This window comes from Oryzias latipes, chromosome 1, assembly GCF_053564925.1.
Source record: "Oryzias latipes strain Hd-rR chromosome 1, Olatipes_Hd-rR_3.1".
Lineage (NCBI taxonomy): Eukaryota > Metazoa > Chordata > Actinopteri > Beloniformes > Adrianichthyidae > Oryzias > Oryzias latipes.
This window is the reverse complement of record NC_136237.1, coordinates 26,055,001-26,070,229: the sequence shown is the minus strand read 5'-3', so window position 1 is coordinate 26,070,229 and position 15,229 is coordinate 26,055,001. Positions and strand designations below refer to the sequence as shown.

General features: G+C 39.8%; 3 protein-coding genes across 4 annotated transcripts in view; 1 reads left to right on the top strand and 2 right to left on the bottom strand.

The window, feature by feature from the left end:
- The first annotated feature begins 1,431 nt into the window (after positions 1-1,431).
- LOC101169658 (superoxide dismutase 3) lies at positions 1,432-2,948 on the top strand. The gene is made up of 2 exons (XM_004084288.5): positions 1,432-1,630; positions 2,057-2,948. Exons 1-2 carry the CDS (start codon positions 1,617-1,619, stop codon positions 2,676-2,678), a joined length of 636 nt encoding a protein of 211 aa, XP_004084336.3. The 5' UTR covers positions 1,432-1,616; the 3' UTR covers positions 2,679-2,948.
- Positions 2,943-11,195, bottom strand: LOC101172128 (coiled-coil domain-containing protein 149). Of its 2 annotated transcripts, XM_078952157.1 has the most exons (13): positions 10,998-11,194; positions 8,820-8,981; positions 8,675-8,713; positions 8,315-8,422; positions 8,064-8,180; positions 6,612-6,784; positions 6,374-6,446; positions 6,216-6,300; positions 5,966-6,113; positions 5,801-5,877; positions 5,666-5,701; positions 5,491-5,556; positions 2,943-3,866 (listed from the first exon to the last, which is right to left on the bottom strand). In XM_078952157.1, the coding sequence occupies exons 1-13, from the start codon at positions 11,046-11,048 to the stop codon at positions 3,418-3,420; spliced, it is 1,584 nt and encodes a 527-aa protein (XP_078808283.1). In that variant the 5' UTR covers positions 11,049-11,194; the 3' UTR covers positions 2,943-3,417. The 2 variants fall into 2 exon arrangements, with proteins under 2 accessions (XP_078808283.1, XP_078808284.1); XM_078952158.1 differs by lacking the exon at positions 5,666-5,701 and having other exon boundaries at positions 10,998-11,195.
- A 1,978-nt stretch (positions 11,196-13,173) lies between these two features.
- Positions 13,174-15,229, bottom strand: part of LOC101171883 (leucine-rich repeat LGI family member 2) — a 6,120-nt gene continuing 4,064 nt past the window's right edge. The window contains exon 8 of the mRNA XM_023961078.2: positions 13,174-15,229. This exon is cut by the window's right edge and continues 54 nt beyond it. Within this exon, the coding sequence (XP_023816846.2) occupies positions 14,448-15,229 (782 nt within the window). The 3' untranslated portion in view covers positions 13,174-14,447.

Sequence of the window (15,229 nt, the reverse complement as noted above, 5' to 3'; positions counted from 1 at the left end):
ATGAACAACCTTTTAAACTGTATTTCAGATATTAAAATGTGGATGGGAGAGAACTTTTTGCAGCTCAACCAGGACAAAACAGAAGTCTTGGTTGTTGGTTCTGAAGCTATCTGTCAACCAACTGTATGACTGTTTGTGATACAGTAAGGAACCTCTGTGTGATTCAAGGTGCAGATCTTAGCTTTGACCAACACCTGAATCAGGTAACTAAAACTGCCTTTTATTATCTGAGGAATTACTAATTCATGCTTTTATCACATCAAGAATGCATTTTTGTGATGCCCTCTTTTCTGGTGTAAAGAAAACCCTTTTTAATTACGTGCAGCTAGTCCAGAACTTTGCTACACTTCACTCCTTTTACCTAAAACCAGGAAGAGGGCGCACATTGCACACATTTTAAAATCTTTGCACTGGCTCCCTGTCAGCTCAAAGATTAACTTTAAGATTCTTTTAAGTGTTCATGGTTTTTCTTTTCTTCTCTTTTTCATTTTTACCGTATCTATTTAGCTGATTTTGATTCTTGATTGGTTGTCTAACTTGTCCAAATGTGAAATAAAGTTTTAGGAGGATAATGGAAAACAACTGTGTTTGCTTGTTTATTTATTTATTTGTTCGTTCATTCATTCATTCTTTCCTTAAAATTAGTTTTTGTTTATTTGTTCATTCTTTCCTTCATCTAGTAATTTATTAATGAATTTAATAGTTTATGTATTGAGCTGTGTTCGGTCATTACAAAAACTGGCCACTCCCTGGTCAGTGGCCACGCCAGTAAATGTGAAGATTAAAAAAAATTATGTTATTTTTTTTGTCAAATACTGATTGCGCTTACAATTGGTATTACAGAGAGGCAAACTAGCAGTTTTTTTTTCTAGACATATGTGAACATGTGGAAAAAACACATTTATAGCCGATTTCAACTAGGTTTTATTTTGAAATTGCATATCTGATCTGTCTGAAACTTTTTATGTGACATCACCAGGTGGGACACTATCAGTGAGAAGTCAAATGACTCTCTGAAAACAAGCAGTTTTCTTTACACAAACGTCAATATTAATGTAAGTACTCCTCAATTCATGATTGTAATTGCGTCTTATTTTGAAATTACATTTCAGACAGATCCTTATCTATCTATCTATCTATCTATCTAGATAGATAGATAGATAGATAGATAGATAGATAGATAGATAGATAGATAGATAGATAGATAGATAGATAGATAGATAGATAGATAGATAGATAGATAGATAGATAGATAGATAGATAGATAGATAGATAGATAGATAGGGGAGGGTTCGTGTTTGTATGCACATTTGAATGTAATGACAGTTCATACACTATGCTTTTTTTTTAAAAAAAAGTCCTTGCTGTTACCGTAATGTACAGAAGAAAGCGGCACACTGTTTTTAAGAGAGGGCTCACTTGACAGCCGTCCGACGAGAGAGGGCTGGCTTTACACCAGTGCCCTGTCGGTGACGCCCACTCACACGCAAGAAGTGGAACCTGAGGGACATTTAGCAAACTTTTACTGCTTGATCATTCCGAGGACACGGACTTTACGACCTGTAAACAGCAAATTAATACTTTTTTTTCTCTCCTTCGATCAATTTACAGGGACCATGAGTTTGCACAGGTAAGAAAATGTTGCATATTATTTTAACAGATAGATGAGCGCCTGCACATCCATTTGAACTGTTTTGTTTCAATTACTAGATCCTTGTTTTACTTTTTCTTATCACTTTCTTAGAACTTTTTAAAATAATGCCAGGTTTTATATATAATTTTACAAAAACAATTTTTCAAAATTTATCAAATGGCCTCGATTTTTTTTGTTAGTTTCTGGGATTTATGCTCATAGCTTTGGATCTATTTGTTTAATTTTTATTGAAATACTTGGTCAAATCTGTTTTACCTTCGCAGGTGTTGCATTATTAAAAAGACTGCAGGAAGGTTTAAAACATATTCTGCATTAAAATTTAAGGAATAAATGCATATTTTTAACTCATGCCTGGTAGACTGTTTTTAAATCAAATGTTTTTGCTATTTCGATTTGTTTCAGGTCAGTAAGAGTCTTGGAAACGGCTTTTCTGGTCTGGCTGGCATGCAGTCAACAATGCTTCTCAACGCACACCGATCATTTGCTCCCACCAGAGTTCTCACAGTACAATGGCACTCTGTATGCCGGCTGCAAAGTGAGCCCCAGCACTTCCCTTCCAGATGACCTGCCTAAAGTGTACGGCCAAGCATTGTTTAAGCAAGATCACGGACAGGGAAAACTCCAAGTCCTTCTGCAGCTCGCTGGCTTTCCTGAAGATGAGTCGCCACAGTCCAGAGCCATTCACATCCACCAGTATGGGGATCTGAGCCAAGGATGCATTTCCACTGGTGGACATTACAACCCATATGGGGTGGATCACCCTAATCATCCGGGAGACTTTGGTAACTTTGTGGCCCACGAGGGGAGAATCAGTGAGCAGATAGAATCTGAAGCAACGCTGTTTGGTGGGCTGTCTGTGCTTGGAAGAGCTGTGGTGGTTCACGAAACGATCGACGATTTAGGCCAAGGTGGAGATGTAGGGAGTCTGCTGCATGGGAATGCAGGAAGAAGGCTTGCCTGCTGTGTTATTGGAATGTCTTCTTCCGATTTATGGGAAGAGCAGCAGAAACTGCAAAGCAGCTGAGGAGAAACTAGTCTAGACAGGAGAGGTATTGGTCTGCTCTAAAATGACCTTTGGGTTCATTCCCTGATGTGATCAACCTGAGAACTGACCTTGGTCTAGAGAGGATCAATGTGTGCTAAAGGTCGAGAGTGGTGTCTCATTGGAATAGCTGTGATGTGTTTTTGCATGTTTTCTGTATAACTGGACTGCCAATAAAGCAGCAACACCAATCTAGACCTCATTGTTCAATTTGTATTAGTCGCTTGTGAAAATAAAGAAACAAAGTCTAAATAGTCTTTTATTTCTCAGAAATAAAAATGTTGCAACACTCTTTAAATAGTTGACAGCAATAGTACCTTTTTATATTTACACCAAACAAATGTACCTCAGTTTATCACAATAGAATCAGTTGCAGACAAAGTACATTTTAAAGCTGAGCAAATATAGTTTCCAGAAAAGAGTAATAATATAAATTTCTGAACTTGACTGAATACTGAAAAGTAGCATTTCTTCCACATCTCACTATTTGGGCTGAGACACTGTAGGCTCAGCATACAAATGGTTATGAAATGAAGTGTTGAATAATCACACGATGTGTTGTACAACAAATTAAGTTTTAGCTGACACTGCATGATAGAGCAGAAATAACTTTTAAACTATTTTCAAAAGTATTAGTAGTGTTGTGTTTCACAATATAAGACAGAAAACCAGCTCCTGGAAGACTTTTGTGCCACCTGATCAACTAGAATGAACATCTGTTCTAACTGATGTCCTCCTGCTCTTCAGAAACAACAGAAATGTTTTCGTTTGTTATTAAAGACTCCACAGTTTCCTCTGCTCCTGTGGGATCTGCATGCCCCACTCCCACTGGTTCCGAGTCCTCTGACAGTGGTCTGGTATCTGGTGGTAGATGGGACTCGCTCCCGCTCGAATCACTTTGACGTTCTGTTTTTGTTGCTGAAACCATCAAATCAGTTTTTTCTCGCGATGGGTCATTTTCATGACGGTCTTCACCTTGTGGCACGTCACACGGGGGAGCAGTTGCTTCTTCTTCAGGTGACGACTGCGAAGCTCTCTGGCGTGATACTTCGGTCCTGGTCACGGGTTGTGTGCTAGCCTGAAAAGCTGACTCAGCTTCAGTTTCACAGACATCCTCCAGAGCTTCAGAGCTGTGCTGCGAGGCGGGCTCATCGTTACAAACTTCATCACCTGCAAAGATAGTAAAGACGGCTGGTAATCTCCATAGGGATCATTAAAGTCTGCATCCATCATGTCCCCTTAGTGCCCTACCCGCCAATTTTAACCGCACCCCCCTTAGTACACCCCCCCCCCCCTCAATATATACATCCCAACATAAACACACACACATGCACACACACACTCTCTCAAACACACATACACGCACACACATTTTGCAAGGAAGGTGGGACCTAGGACCATCTGTCCCCTGCCTCTTCCCTGGTGGGGGGTACGGGCCCCTTTGCAACGGCGGCTGTGTCCCCGGGGTGCCGGCTTCCTGGGCCCGGCGGTGCTCTCTCCGCGCGGTGGGGGGGTTCACATTACATCTGAGCCGGGGGTGTTCGTGTCCCTGGGGGGTGGGTTCTGGTCCTTGCTCCTGAGTGCTGGGCCCCGCCAAATTTCCAACTGTGGCCGAGCCTGGTCGGGCCATATTTACAACACCCCTTGTGGGCCCTCTTTTTTTCCCCGGGGTTCCCCCCTCCTGGGCGGGGGCGGCGGGCCCCTGCCTCGCTCCTCCCTGGACCAACCGTGGGCCGGGCGGATGGCTGCCTGGAGTGCGGAGTGGGTCCCCCTTGGGGGGTCCTGGCTCGTACCTGGGGTTGGGGCGGGGGGATGCCCGGAACTCCTGGGTGGTGGTGGGGTGCTCGTGTGGGGCTGTGGGCGTCCTTCTCCGGTGGGGCCCTGCGTTGGGTTCTCCCGGCGCGGCGGGGGGGCTGCTCTCCTGGTTGGGCTGGGGCGGCGCCCTCTTTCCCTCCGTGCCTCCCTGCTCTCTGGCTCTGGGGGCCTTGTGGCGGCCCTGCTGGCCCTGGCCTGGGTGGCGGGCTTGGTCGCCCGGGCGGCGGTTGTTCCCTGCCGGTTCCCGTGTGGCGTTGGGGGGATTCCGGCTGCCGCTGCTGGTGCGGTGGGGGTCTTGGGGTGGGGATGGCTGGGCACTCTCCCTCCTTCTTTTCACGTTCCACCATCCATTTTAGAAGAACATAAACATTCACCTATTTCACACTAGTTGGTTTTAAGGCATAAGTATGCGTGTGAACACTATCTGTTTTGTGTACATGTCGACAGGTGGACATTTTTGCAACTAACAGGTGTGTTTATAACATTTGAGTGTGTGTGTGGACAGGCTCCGCCCTTTTTTTTTTTTTTTTTTTTTTTTACATTTAAACCTTACCATAATGATTAACAACCAGTAAACTTGTTGCTTTATGCTGCTTCATGGTCTTATCCCCCTTCCCCTCCTATTATCACCCCCTACCCCCCCTCTCTCTAACGTCCCTCTCTCTTCTTCCCCTCTTTCCTTTTCCGTCCGGTCCAACACCAAAGATTTTCAGACATGTTTGAAATTAATAAAGTTTGGCCTCAATTACAAAAGGGGTTTATTCAGACATACCTTTGGTTTGTCTGAAGATTAATAACCCCTCTTGTTAAAGTAAAATATGTCCAACCCAAGAGGCCCTCAGCTCTCATCTGACTGCCCAGCTGTTGGACAGGACAAGTTAAAGAATAAAAAAAAAAGAAAAAAAAAAAAAAGTCTGCATCCATCTGGTGTTCAAATACATCAGAAATTCACAGCTTGCACACTTGTAGAGGTTTTTACCTTTATGTCCAGGAGAAACACAAGATTCAACTCTCCCAGAGTTCACGGAGGAGCCATCTCTTCCTCCTATAATCACAAAACATGATTTAAACAAAATAGAGCTACAGAAGAGTGAAAACAAACAGGAAAACCTTAGTTTCATTAGATAAATGACACCATTTTGGGAGAAACATACTTTCACATACTCCTAAAGACACATTATAAGACAGGCCTCCGGGTAGCATTGAGAAAAGCCAGAAAAGCACACAAACCCCAGATTAGTATGATGTAAATGCTGAACATTTTAAAAGCTTAAAAGACTGATTTCCACCTGGAAGTCTCCAAAGCCCAGAAATTTCTATTGTTTTCAGTTTCATCTCCAACTCTGCGACTCGGTTTCCAAGAACCCTGATGACAAAAAAGAAGCAGATGCCAGGGAATTATTGAAATGAACTTGAACCAGGATGAGTAAGTAAAGTCAGCAAAGGACGGGTACTTGTTTATCTGGCGCTGGTGCTGGATCACCATGTTCTTCTCGTGGATCGTTTCCAGGAGAGCTGTGGCCAGAGACTTTAGGTCTGAGATGGACTGAGGAGTCACCGGCAAGCTGCAGCCGTTTTCCTCAGACAGTAACAGTTCCTTCACTGCATTCACATCATAACTGTTAGAAATCACTGCCATCTAAAACTATCAATCACATTTAAAAAATGATTTAATGATTAAAAAAAAGTCAGTCTCCTCCTGACCCTGTTTAGCTGAAAGCACTCCAGTTAAAGCACTGCTGTTTGGCCTGCCATTGATTTTTGAAATCTTCCTGCTCTCCAATGCGCTCTGGAAACAAGTATCAGTATTTTAACATAGTGTTTTATTCAAAAAGTAGAAAAACAAACAAAAGTTTAAGTACCTTGTACTTCATTAGGTTTGCTTTGAGCAGGTTGACCTGTTCTTGAAACTGATTAATCCTCTCGTGCAAATATCTGGAACAGATTTTAATCACGTTTTTAACAAACAATCGACTTTAAAATCAGATATTTAAAGACAGTGAAAATAATAAGAATAATAAATTCACAGATTCGAAACTGTTCAAACAGCATTTCATCGTATTTGAACTCATGTTCAAATGTTCTAATCAAAAAGCAAACCTGTTCTCCATGCAGAGTGCATCTATGTCCAGGATCCGGACATCGCTGTTTCCCATTATGTGGTTCATTTCCATGTTGAGCCGGTGAGCTTTCTGCTGAAACACGTCCCGCTCGGCTCGAACGTCCTGCAGCTCATCTGTGAGCGATTTCACGCTGTGCTCCAGAACCTCATTCTGCAGAAAACAAGCAGCACCTTTTACACTGCCAGCACATGATATATTGAAGTCTTCCCGCTCAAAGATTCAGGACAGAAACTCAAGGACTCTTTTACCACAGGCACATTTTGTACTTAGCCATTAGAAAGTTTGAGAGATCTCTACCTAAACAGTTTTTTTACTTCAATTTCTACATCAAATCTGAGGATTTAACAATCATCGGGTGTTTCTGTAATCATAATAGTTTTGTTTTCGTGATAAAAACCAACCATTTGCTTCATCTGACCTTTGAGCGATATCGATTTTTCATGACCTCAGTGTGTGTTTACAGAGTTTAGAGTAACTTTATGCAGGGTTAAAAAAACATGTTGGGCCTAAAGGAGACCTACTATGTCAAACAAGGGGAATCAGCGTTTCAATATTCTGCAGCTAAAATCTGGAACAGCCTCCCTGAAGTCGTAAGACAGGCCTCTTCTGTGTTCATGTTCAAATCTAGACTTAAAACATTTCTGTTTAGCCGTGTATATGACTGAAAGGTCCTATCTGCGGTTTTCTTTCCTTCCCTTCCTTTATTTTTAAATCATTTTTCAAATTTTTTCTTTTCTTTTAAAGTAAATTTTACGTTGATTATTTCAATGATGTATTGTGATTTTAATGCATTTTTCTGTTTTGTGAAGCACCTTGAATTACTTTGTGTACGAATTGTGCTATACAAATAAACTTGCCTTGCCTTGCCTATGTCGCACGTGTTTTCAGTTACATATTTTGCTGTAATGTGATTAATAATAGACAACATTTATAATCTAAGAGTCACACTAACGGAGTTCTGGTGATGTAACTGCAGCAGTCATGCAGGTAAATCATCCATGCCAGCAGTGAATGTGGTAGTTTTGGTAGAAAGGAACATTTGTGTGTTCAGATTAACTACAGGGATAAATCCATGTGCAGGTAAAGAACATTTTGGAGGATAATTGTTCTCCAGCTCAAAACAGTTCTGCATTCACTTAGGCTGAATATGTATCAATTCAACCATTTTAATCTGATTTCTAATAGCAGTTTTTGAGTATTTACTCTAATTTCCGTATATGTTGTGGTAACTTCACTTCTAACTACTCTTCTCCTTTTTTACTATAACGTTGACTTCTAACCTCCTGCTTGAATCAAACCAAACTCAGTTTAGATGGGTGGCATTGCCAGGTCTGCTCTTCTCATCTCACCATAAATTGAAAGGAAAACATTTCCCACCACATTTGGAGAATGTCAACCTAATGGCTGAGATGAAGATGCCGCTCCTCACCTCCTCTCTGGCTCGTTCCAGCTGTTTAACCAGACCTTCTCTTTCGTGTGCAGGAAAGTGGCGAGTGCCGATCTCCTCGTCCCCCAGCCTCTGTTTGGTGATGGTCATTCTCAGAAGCTGCAGGGCCAGACAGTAACACAATCAGAAGCCTCCACTGCTTTGTTCTGTCTTCCGTTGGTTCCCTCACAGGAGTGTGATGACATTAACAAAGCAGATTCCCAGTGATTGTGCTGGACAGTTTGACATTTTACCTTATTGTCCCCCAGAGCTTCTGCCAGTCGCTGCTTGAGCTCCTTCACCTCCTCAGAAAGCTGCCCACTCTTTTCTCTGGAGTCTCTCAACAGCTGAGCTAGGTTTACCTGGGCAGAAAATGACAAATTGGCTTTAAAAATCATCTGTGGCTTCATTAATTCCCTTCTTCTTGACCTAAAATTACAAACTGAACAGAAAATAATCTCAGCTTTACTGTGTTTTGTTCCAAACAAAAAACACAAACAAACAGGTCCTCCACCTCCAACTGTCATCTGCATCGTCTCATCTTCTAGAAATGCTTTAGTTGTTCCTCCTAAAGACAGGCAAGGTCAACAAGGTCAAACAGTCTGAGGACTTACTTGATTCCTTTTCTCGGGGGGAAGAGACAGATCTCCATCCTGTTGGTCAAACAAAAAGACATTTTTAAGACTTCATTACACAATCAGTGATCGTTGGGATGTTTTTTTGCTCTTCTTTTGGCTCTTTAGTAAAACCTGAGCTCACAATGAGTTCTCTGTACTTCTTCTTGAGTGCCTGGTGCCGTTCCCGCAGCTGGTTGGCCATCAGCTTGTACTGATCCCTCTCCTGCTGACAGGTGTCCAGCTCTTTGGACAGAATCAACAGAGCTTCCTTCTTACTCTCCAGCTTTCGCTTGCAAACTATGAACTGGACACAAGATGTGCAAATGATGGATTAGTATTGCTGTGTTTGCAAACTGACAATCTGACAACCAAGCACTGTTAAATACTGACCTAAATATTCAGGGGAATTCATCTTGTTTGTCTAAGAACTACTAGACTTCTGTGTAGTTGATTCTTTCCTCATTTTGGAAACCGCTTGTTTTTTCTGCCTTATACATTTTACATTTTGAATTACATCTAAATGTGTATACATATCTCAACGACTCTGTTTTGCTTTTGGGCTGCAATTTGCTTCTAAGTCAATATTTGTTTTTTATTAACCCTTTTGCAAATTAGTTTGGGGGAAAAAAAATCAATTTTTAACTTTTTTGATGAGACACTTATAATTCCCTCTGCCAATAACTCGAACAAAAAAAGTCAAATGTTTCATTAATGTAAGAAATTTAATTAAAACTCCATATAAGAGAAGTAGAAATATATTTATTTATTTATACACACAGTAGAGCAAAAAGTATTTGTCAGCAATTGTGTTTTAGCCTTAAAAAACCCCACAGAGGTCTGTAATAATTGTCATAGAAACATTTTAATTGTAAGAGTGTGAGAGAACGTAAAAAAAAAAATCTTTAAAATTACATTTTTTTACTGTAATATGTTGCAGAAACAAGTATTTATCCCCTACAAACAGACAAGAATTCTGTCCCTCACAGATCTCTTACTCTTTCAACAAGTTCTTCTAGCCTTGACTCATTTCCTGTATTATTGTCACCTGTTTGAACTGGTTATCTGCATGAAATACAACTGTTCACACCCTTAAAAATAGTCTGACTGCAACCTCTCCACCAAGACCAAAGAGCTGTCGAATGACATCAGGGACAAGATTGTTCCCCTCAACCCGACTGGAATGAACCAATCTACAAAACTAGAAAGCAGCTTGATGAGAAGAGATCAAGTGTTGGAGCATGAACATGCAAAAAAATACAAGATCCCTGGCAATCTCCCTCCACTTGGTTCTCCATGAAAGATCTCGTGCATGGGGTACAAATGATCTTTGGAACACTGAGGAAACCAACCAGAACCAGATGAATCCATGTCCAGGCCTGTCTGAAGACCAGAGACCATCTGGCTGATCCAGGGGAGGATTAGGAGAATGTACCGCGGTCAGATTTATTTATTTATTGCAAGTAACTTGGCCAATCAGATGCCCCATGAAAAGCATGCGATCCCCACTTTCCCCCACCTCTATCTTTCAAACTGTTTGACATATTCTCCTGAACCCGCTTTCAGCCCTTCCAACAAGCTCACTCCTGAATGGCGACAGTAGTTGCCATAGAAACATTGACTCAGACCGACTCGGTCCAATCACTGTTACTGTTGTCGTCTGGCTCCAAAGAGCATCGTCTGTATCGCGGAAAAATTGTGACCGAATTGACTAGATTTTGCTGGTCAATGGTTGCATCCCAAAAACGTGCCTACTGTGAAGCATGGGGGTGGAACCATCATGGTTTGGGTCTGCTTTTCTATAAAAAGGGACAGGACAACTGATGACAGAATGAACGGTCATATATGGGGAGATTTTGGGCAAAAACCTCCTTCTGATGGAGCATTGAGGATAAGACGTGGCCGGATCTTCTAGTAGGAAAACCACCTGAGAAATGAAGGTGGTTGAAAACCACATAGTGTAGATAATATTTTAGTTACTATAATTCTAGCAGAGAAAAAAATGAGTCTAAAAGGGAAATAAATAACACATGAGCAACGAAAGACTAATACATGATGTACACGTAACACGCAGTGCGGGAAATATGCGTGGCTTTTTGTCCACACAAGAAAATATTTATTTGCTTGCTGGTACAGATTTACAAAATCTGCGTCATCAATGGTTTAATTGTAGGTTTTTAGCTTATATTTATCGGCTTTGTCGTGTATAAATGTGAGACGTTTATTTTCTAAAATAAATGAAACATCACATCATCAATCAGGCAGATTAGATAATGAACAGGTGCGTTAACTTATATTAGCAGCAGCTTTCAGGTCTTCTCACCTCGTTCAGCAGCCCCTGCCAGTCCCCGTCGCTCTTCCCGGTCGGGTCCATCTCTCTGCGGACTCAGAGATTCGCCACAATCCCGCTGGACTTCTACCTGTTCATCGTTGCGTCGGTTCTGCTGAAGCCCGAGACATTTTTGTGCATCATCACCTAAACGGATTAACAACATCACTTCCGTCAACCCCTTTGACGTCAGAGTAGCGACAAGATGCGTTCAAGAAAACTCGTTAATCAGGTTTGGACTTGGAAATGGTTTATTTCAAGCAATCAATCCGAAAGTAAAACCAAACAAGACAAACAACAGAAATATGTACAAAAATATACTTATATATATATATATATATATATATATATATATATATATATATATATATATATATATATATATATATATATATATATATATATATATATATATATCTCAAACTTAAGATAGTTGGTCCTGAATTGATTGGAAAATGCATACATCCACATACACTTGTTAATAATTCAATTATAGTAACTCTTAATCATAAATAGAAATGAGATCTTATGCTCACATAAGTGTGACAGATTAAAACCATTAAATATTTAGTTTGTCAAAGGAGTCTAATTAATTGCTGGAAAGCGAGTGAGAGGAAGCAAACTTGCACAATTCTACCCCGTTATACTTTACTCAACTTCTTTTTGTTACATAAATTATAATTATCTGGTTCAGTTATTTAGTTATTTTAACAACACAAATACAGATCATTGAAAAAAATCCACGAGTATTAATAAATCAAATGACAGGAAGAAGTACATATTAATAATAACTACGTAAGTAGACCACATTTCAGAAATCGTTATAAAATACCCAGATTAAGTTTCAAAAACAAGTTTTTATTGTCTATTGTTACCAAAAAAAAGTTACAAAGTAAAAAGTTACAAATTACATTAATAGCTAATGATCAGGAATTGTTCATGTAAATCACATGTCAGGTTACCATCAAAAAAAGAGCTTTTTCTCATCTGGTTTGCTGATTCCTGAATGACTGGTAATTCTTTGAAAGGGTAAAATGTTAAGGGCTTTTATATATTTGACCCTAAATTTCCAGTTTTTTTGCTGTACTTGTAGAGACTTGGATATTTCATTGATTACTTCAACTTTGACTAAATCAGTTTGGCTGTTGAACTCGATGGTAGAGCTTAGATCAAACCTTGGATTATCAGGTCTGCTAACCTCCTTGTAAATGTCCAGTTACCTCTACTTTAACAGCCCCTTATGAGTCAAACTTATCTGATCCAGGTGATCAACAGCAGGCAGGGCAGGGACATTTGAAAACCAGCAGGATGACGCAGCTCTTATCGTCACGGTAAAATTGTTTACAGGAAACTTTTTTCAACTGTCAATTTAATTGTAAAGGTATTATCTTTGTTTTTTTGTCAAAGATTAGATATTTAACCGACACTTTTAACACTTCTAACTTGTTTTAACCCTTTTCTTAAACATTTTCTTAACATGTTCTTTCTTAGTTTCAGTCATTGTAAATAAAAAAAAGTTATTCAGCTATTAAATGGTAAACGGCATAAACGGCGTAAACGGCGAGCCGAACACTGTTACCAACTTTCCACTAGAAGCAAGGTGGGGTTCAGTGCCTTCCTCAAGGAGACTTCGACACGGGCTGGCAAGGCGGGAATCGAGCCTGCAATATTCCAATTGGGAGTCAACCGCTCTTCCACTGCACCACGGCTGCCCATATATTTAGCTAAATGTTGCATAAAATGATTATTATAAAAAAAAGATGATTTAGAACTGATTAAGGAGCAACATCCTCCAGAAGGGGTTATTGATTTAAAAAAAGAAAATAATAAAGCCAAATTCTGTTTTTTCTTTGTGTTTTTTGTTGTTGATTTGTTTTGTTTTGTTGATTAAACTTAAGTGTTCACGTATATATCATCAGTTTTTGAGTTTTGGATGAGTGTTTTGACAGCTTGTTGGGCTTATGCACGAAGTGCTTGTCTATTCTGTGAGTAATTGCTCTTGGCAAAGTGAATAATAAACAGTTTATTCCTAAATCTGTCCACTTTTTTAGAGTCTCGCTGTATTTGCAGCAAGTCAAAACACAGAAAATGTGCTTAAAAAAGTCTAAGTACCTGAAATCTTAAACATTGGTTACATAATCAAATTAACAAAAGAACTGCTAAAGGTACGTTGTCTTATTGCCACTTTTCATTTATTGACAACAGAATGAAATTCAATTTGTTATGGTGCAGTAAAGAGTTTTGATGCAATTATAAAGTATTCTCTTACTGAACACAAAGCAGTAAATGTGTAAAAAGTCACTTCTTCAACATCGCTGTGGTTTTAGTAGTGAAAACATCCAAATTCACAAATACACTTAAATGAACAGCACACAGTGAACTGAGTTTTTCAGAGAACATCGCCTAACCTTGACATCATGCTACATCAGCTTAAAAAAAAGACTGTTTTACAAATTGTAAATAAATATATAAAAAATATTTGGAAAACAAAACTGCCAAGAAAAAGGTTCACATTTGTGAAAAGGCATTTTTAAGTTTAATGCTACTTTTGCATAGAAATTATTTGCTTTTAGCCAGGCAGTCGGTAGCATTTATGCATTAACAAAACATAGGATACATTGGCTACATTCAGCTGAGTTTCAATAAAAAGGAAAGTCGTCTGGTTTTTTGTGTTGTGTTTTTTTTTTAAGAATCAGCCTTTCAGTGAAGGTTATTGCGAAGCCATAACTTAAAAATGCCTCAGGACTGATTTTATTGATTTAGTTACAAGTCAAAGCATTCCCTTACTAAATTCTAAACCATAACGACAAATTGCTGCAACTGAAACCCCTTTGCAGTTCACTAGTAGTCCTCTGGGTTACAAAGCATTTCATCTAGTGTTGAGGGAAAATGAAAACTCTACATTTCTGTGACTACTTTTCAACTACAATTCAACAAATTCCACACTTTTGAAAGTGTTGTTCATGGGTACAGCATTTGAACTGTAATTGAGTTAAATATTTGATTTGTTTTCCCACTGATAGAGCAAAAAAAAAGTTTCAGGTCAGTCTGGCAAACAAAATTCAAATTTATTTTGTTTTTAATATCTGGAACTTGTAACAAATAGTTGGATTGACTCCAGTGCTTAGAGGTTATGCCACAGTCTGACAGTCAGAATTGACACATTAATATGGTTTATTTTAAGGCAAAAGTCAAACCTTTAAAGCCTGATTAGCCATAACATTATTTTCATGCAACATCATCCCAGCGTTTGCTTTTAATAAATATTTTCCAGATTATTGAATAATTTTGTTTCATTCTTGTATCGACAATTCATCTACAATTGCTTGATATTTTTATAATTTCCTCAAAAGTTCAGTGTCAGGGCTGGAGTGGAGTTATGTCATTTGTTGCATAACACTGTACAGCATGTGAGATTCCTGACTATGTACTAAGATTAGTCATTTACAAGCTGAGATCTACAAATATATGCTCAAAAACAATAGATTTTCCCTTTAGGCTGGAGGAGAAGACAAAGCTTCTACGATCAGAGGTCACTACAGTGAAGGATCGAGGAGACTGCACATAAATATCCTTAAACTTGTGAAACGTTTTTGTCTCCGTATCCCAGAGGTAGATTTGTGTGAAGGAATAATCACTGCCAAGAGCCAAGTATTGTCTGTCTGCAAAGGTGAAGGGTTGGAGGATCATTGCTCCTCGAGAGGGAAGGGACAGCACCTCCGTGAACTGCTTGTTGGCCCACTTGAGGACTTTCGAGTCCCCGATGTAGCAAGCAAGAGCCAGATACAACTCGCCCTCCACCCAGAATGCCTTGACTGCCACCACATCATCAACATCTGGTATTTCACCGTGGTGTATGAACTTTAACGTACTCTTGTTCCACAGGTAGATGACAGGGGGCTGTGAACGACTTGCTAAAATAAGGTAAGATTTCCCATCTACCTCCACAAACTCTGCATCTGTATCGCGAAACCATTCGTGGAGAAACTGGTAGGAATAAAATCCAGTTTCATTACGATCTGGCTGGTCTCTCCACTTGTAGAGGGTGGACATGCCGGCCTTGGAGCTGTCTACAATCAGGAAATATAAGTCACTGTCTATCTGGATGACCTCCATATCATTTGGTTTTGAAATGTTGAAGACCTCTATGGTTTGAAACTTGATGAACTTGTTTTGTTGCTCGTCAAACTTGTAGATGTGTGAGCCACCAAAGAGCTGGGTGACAA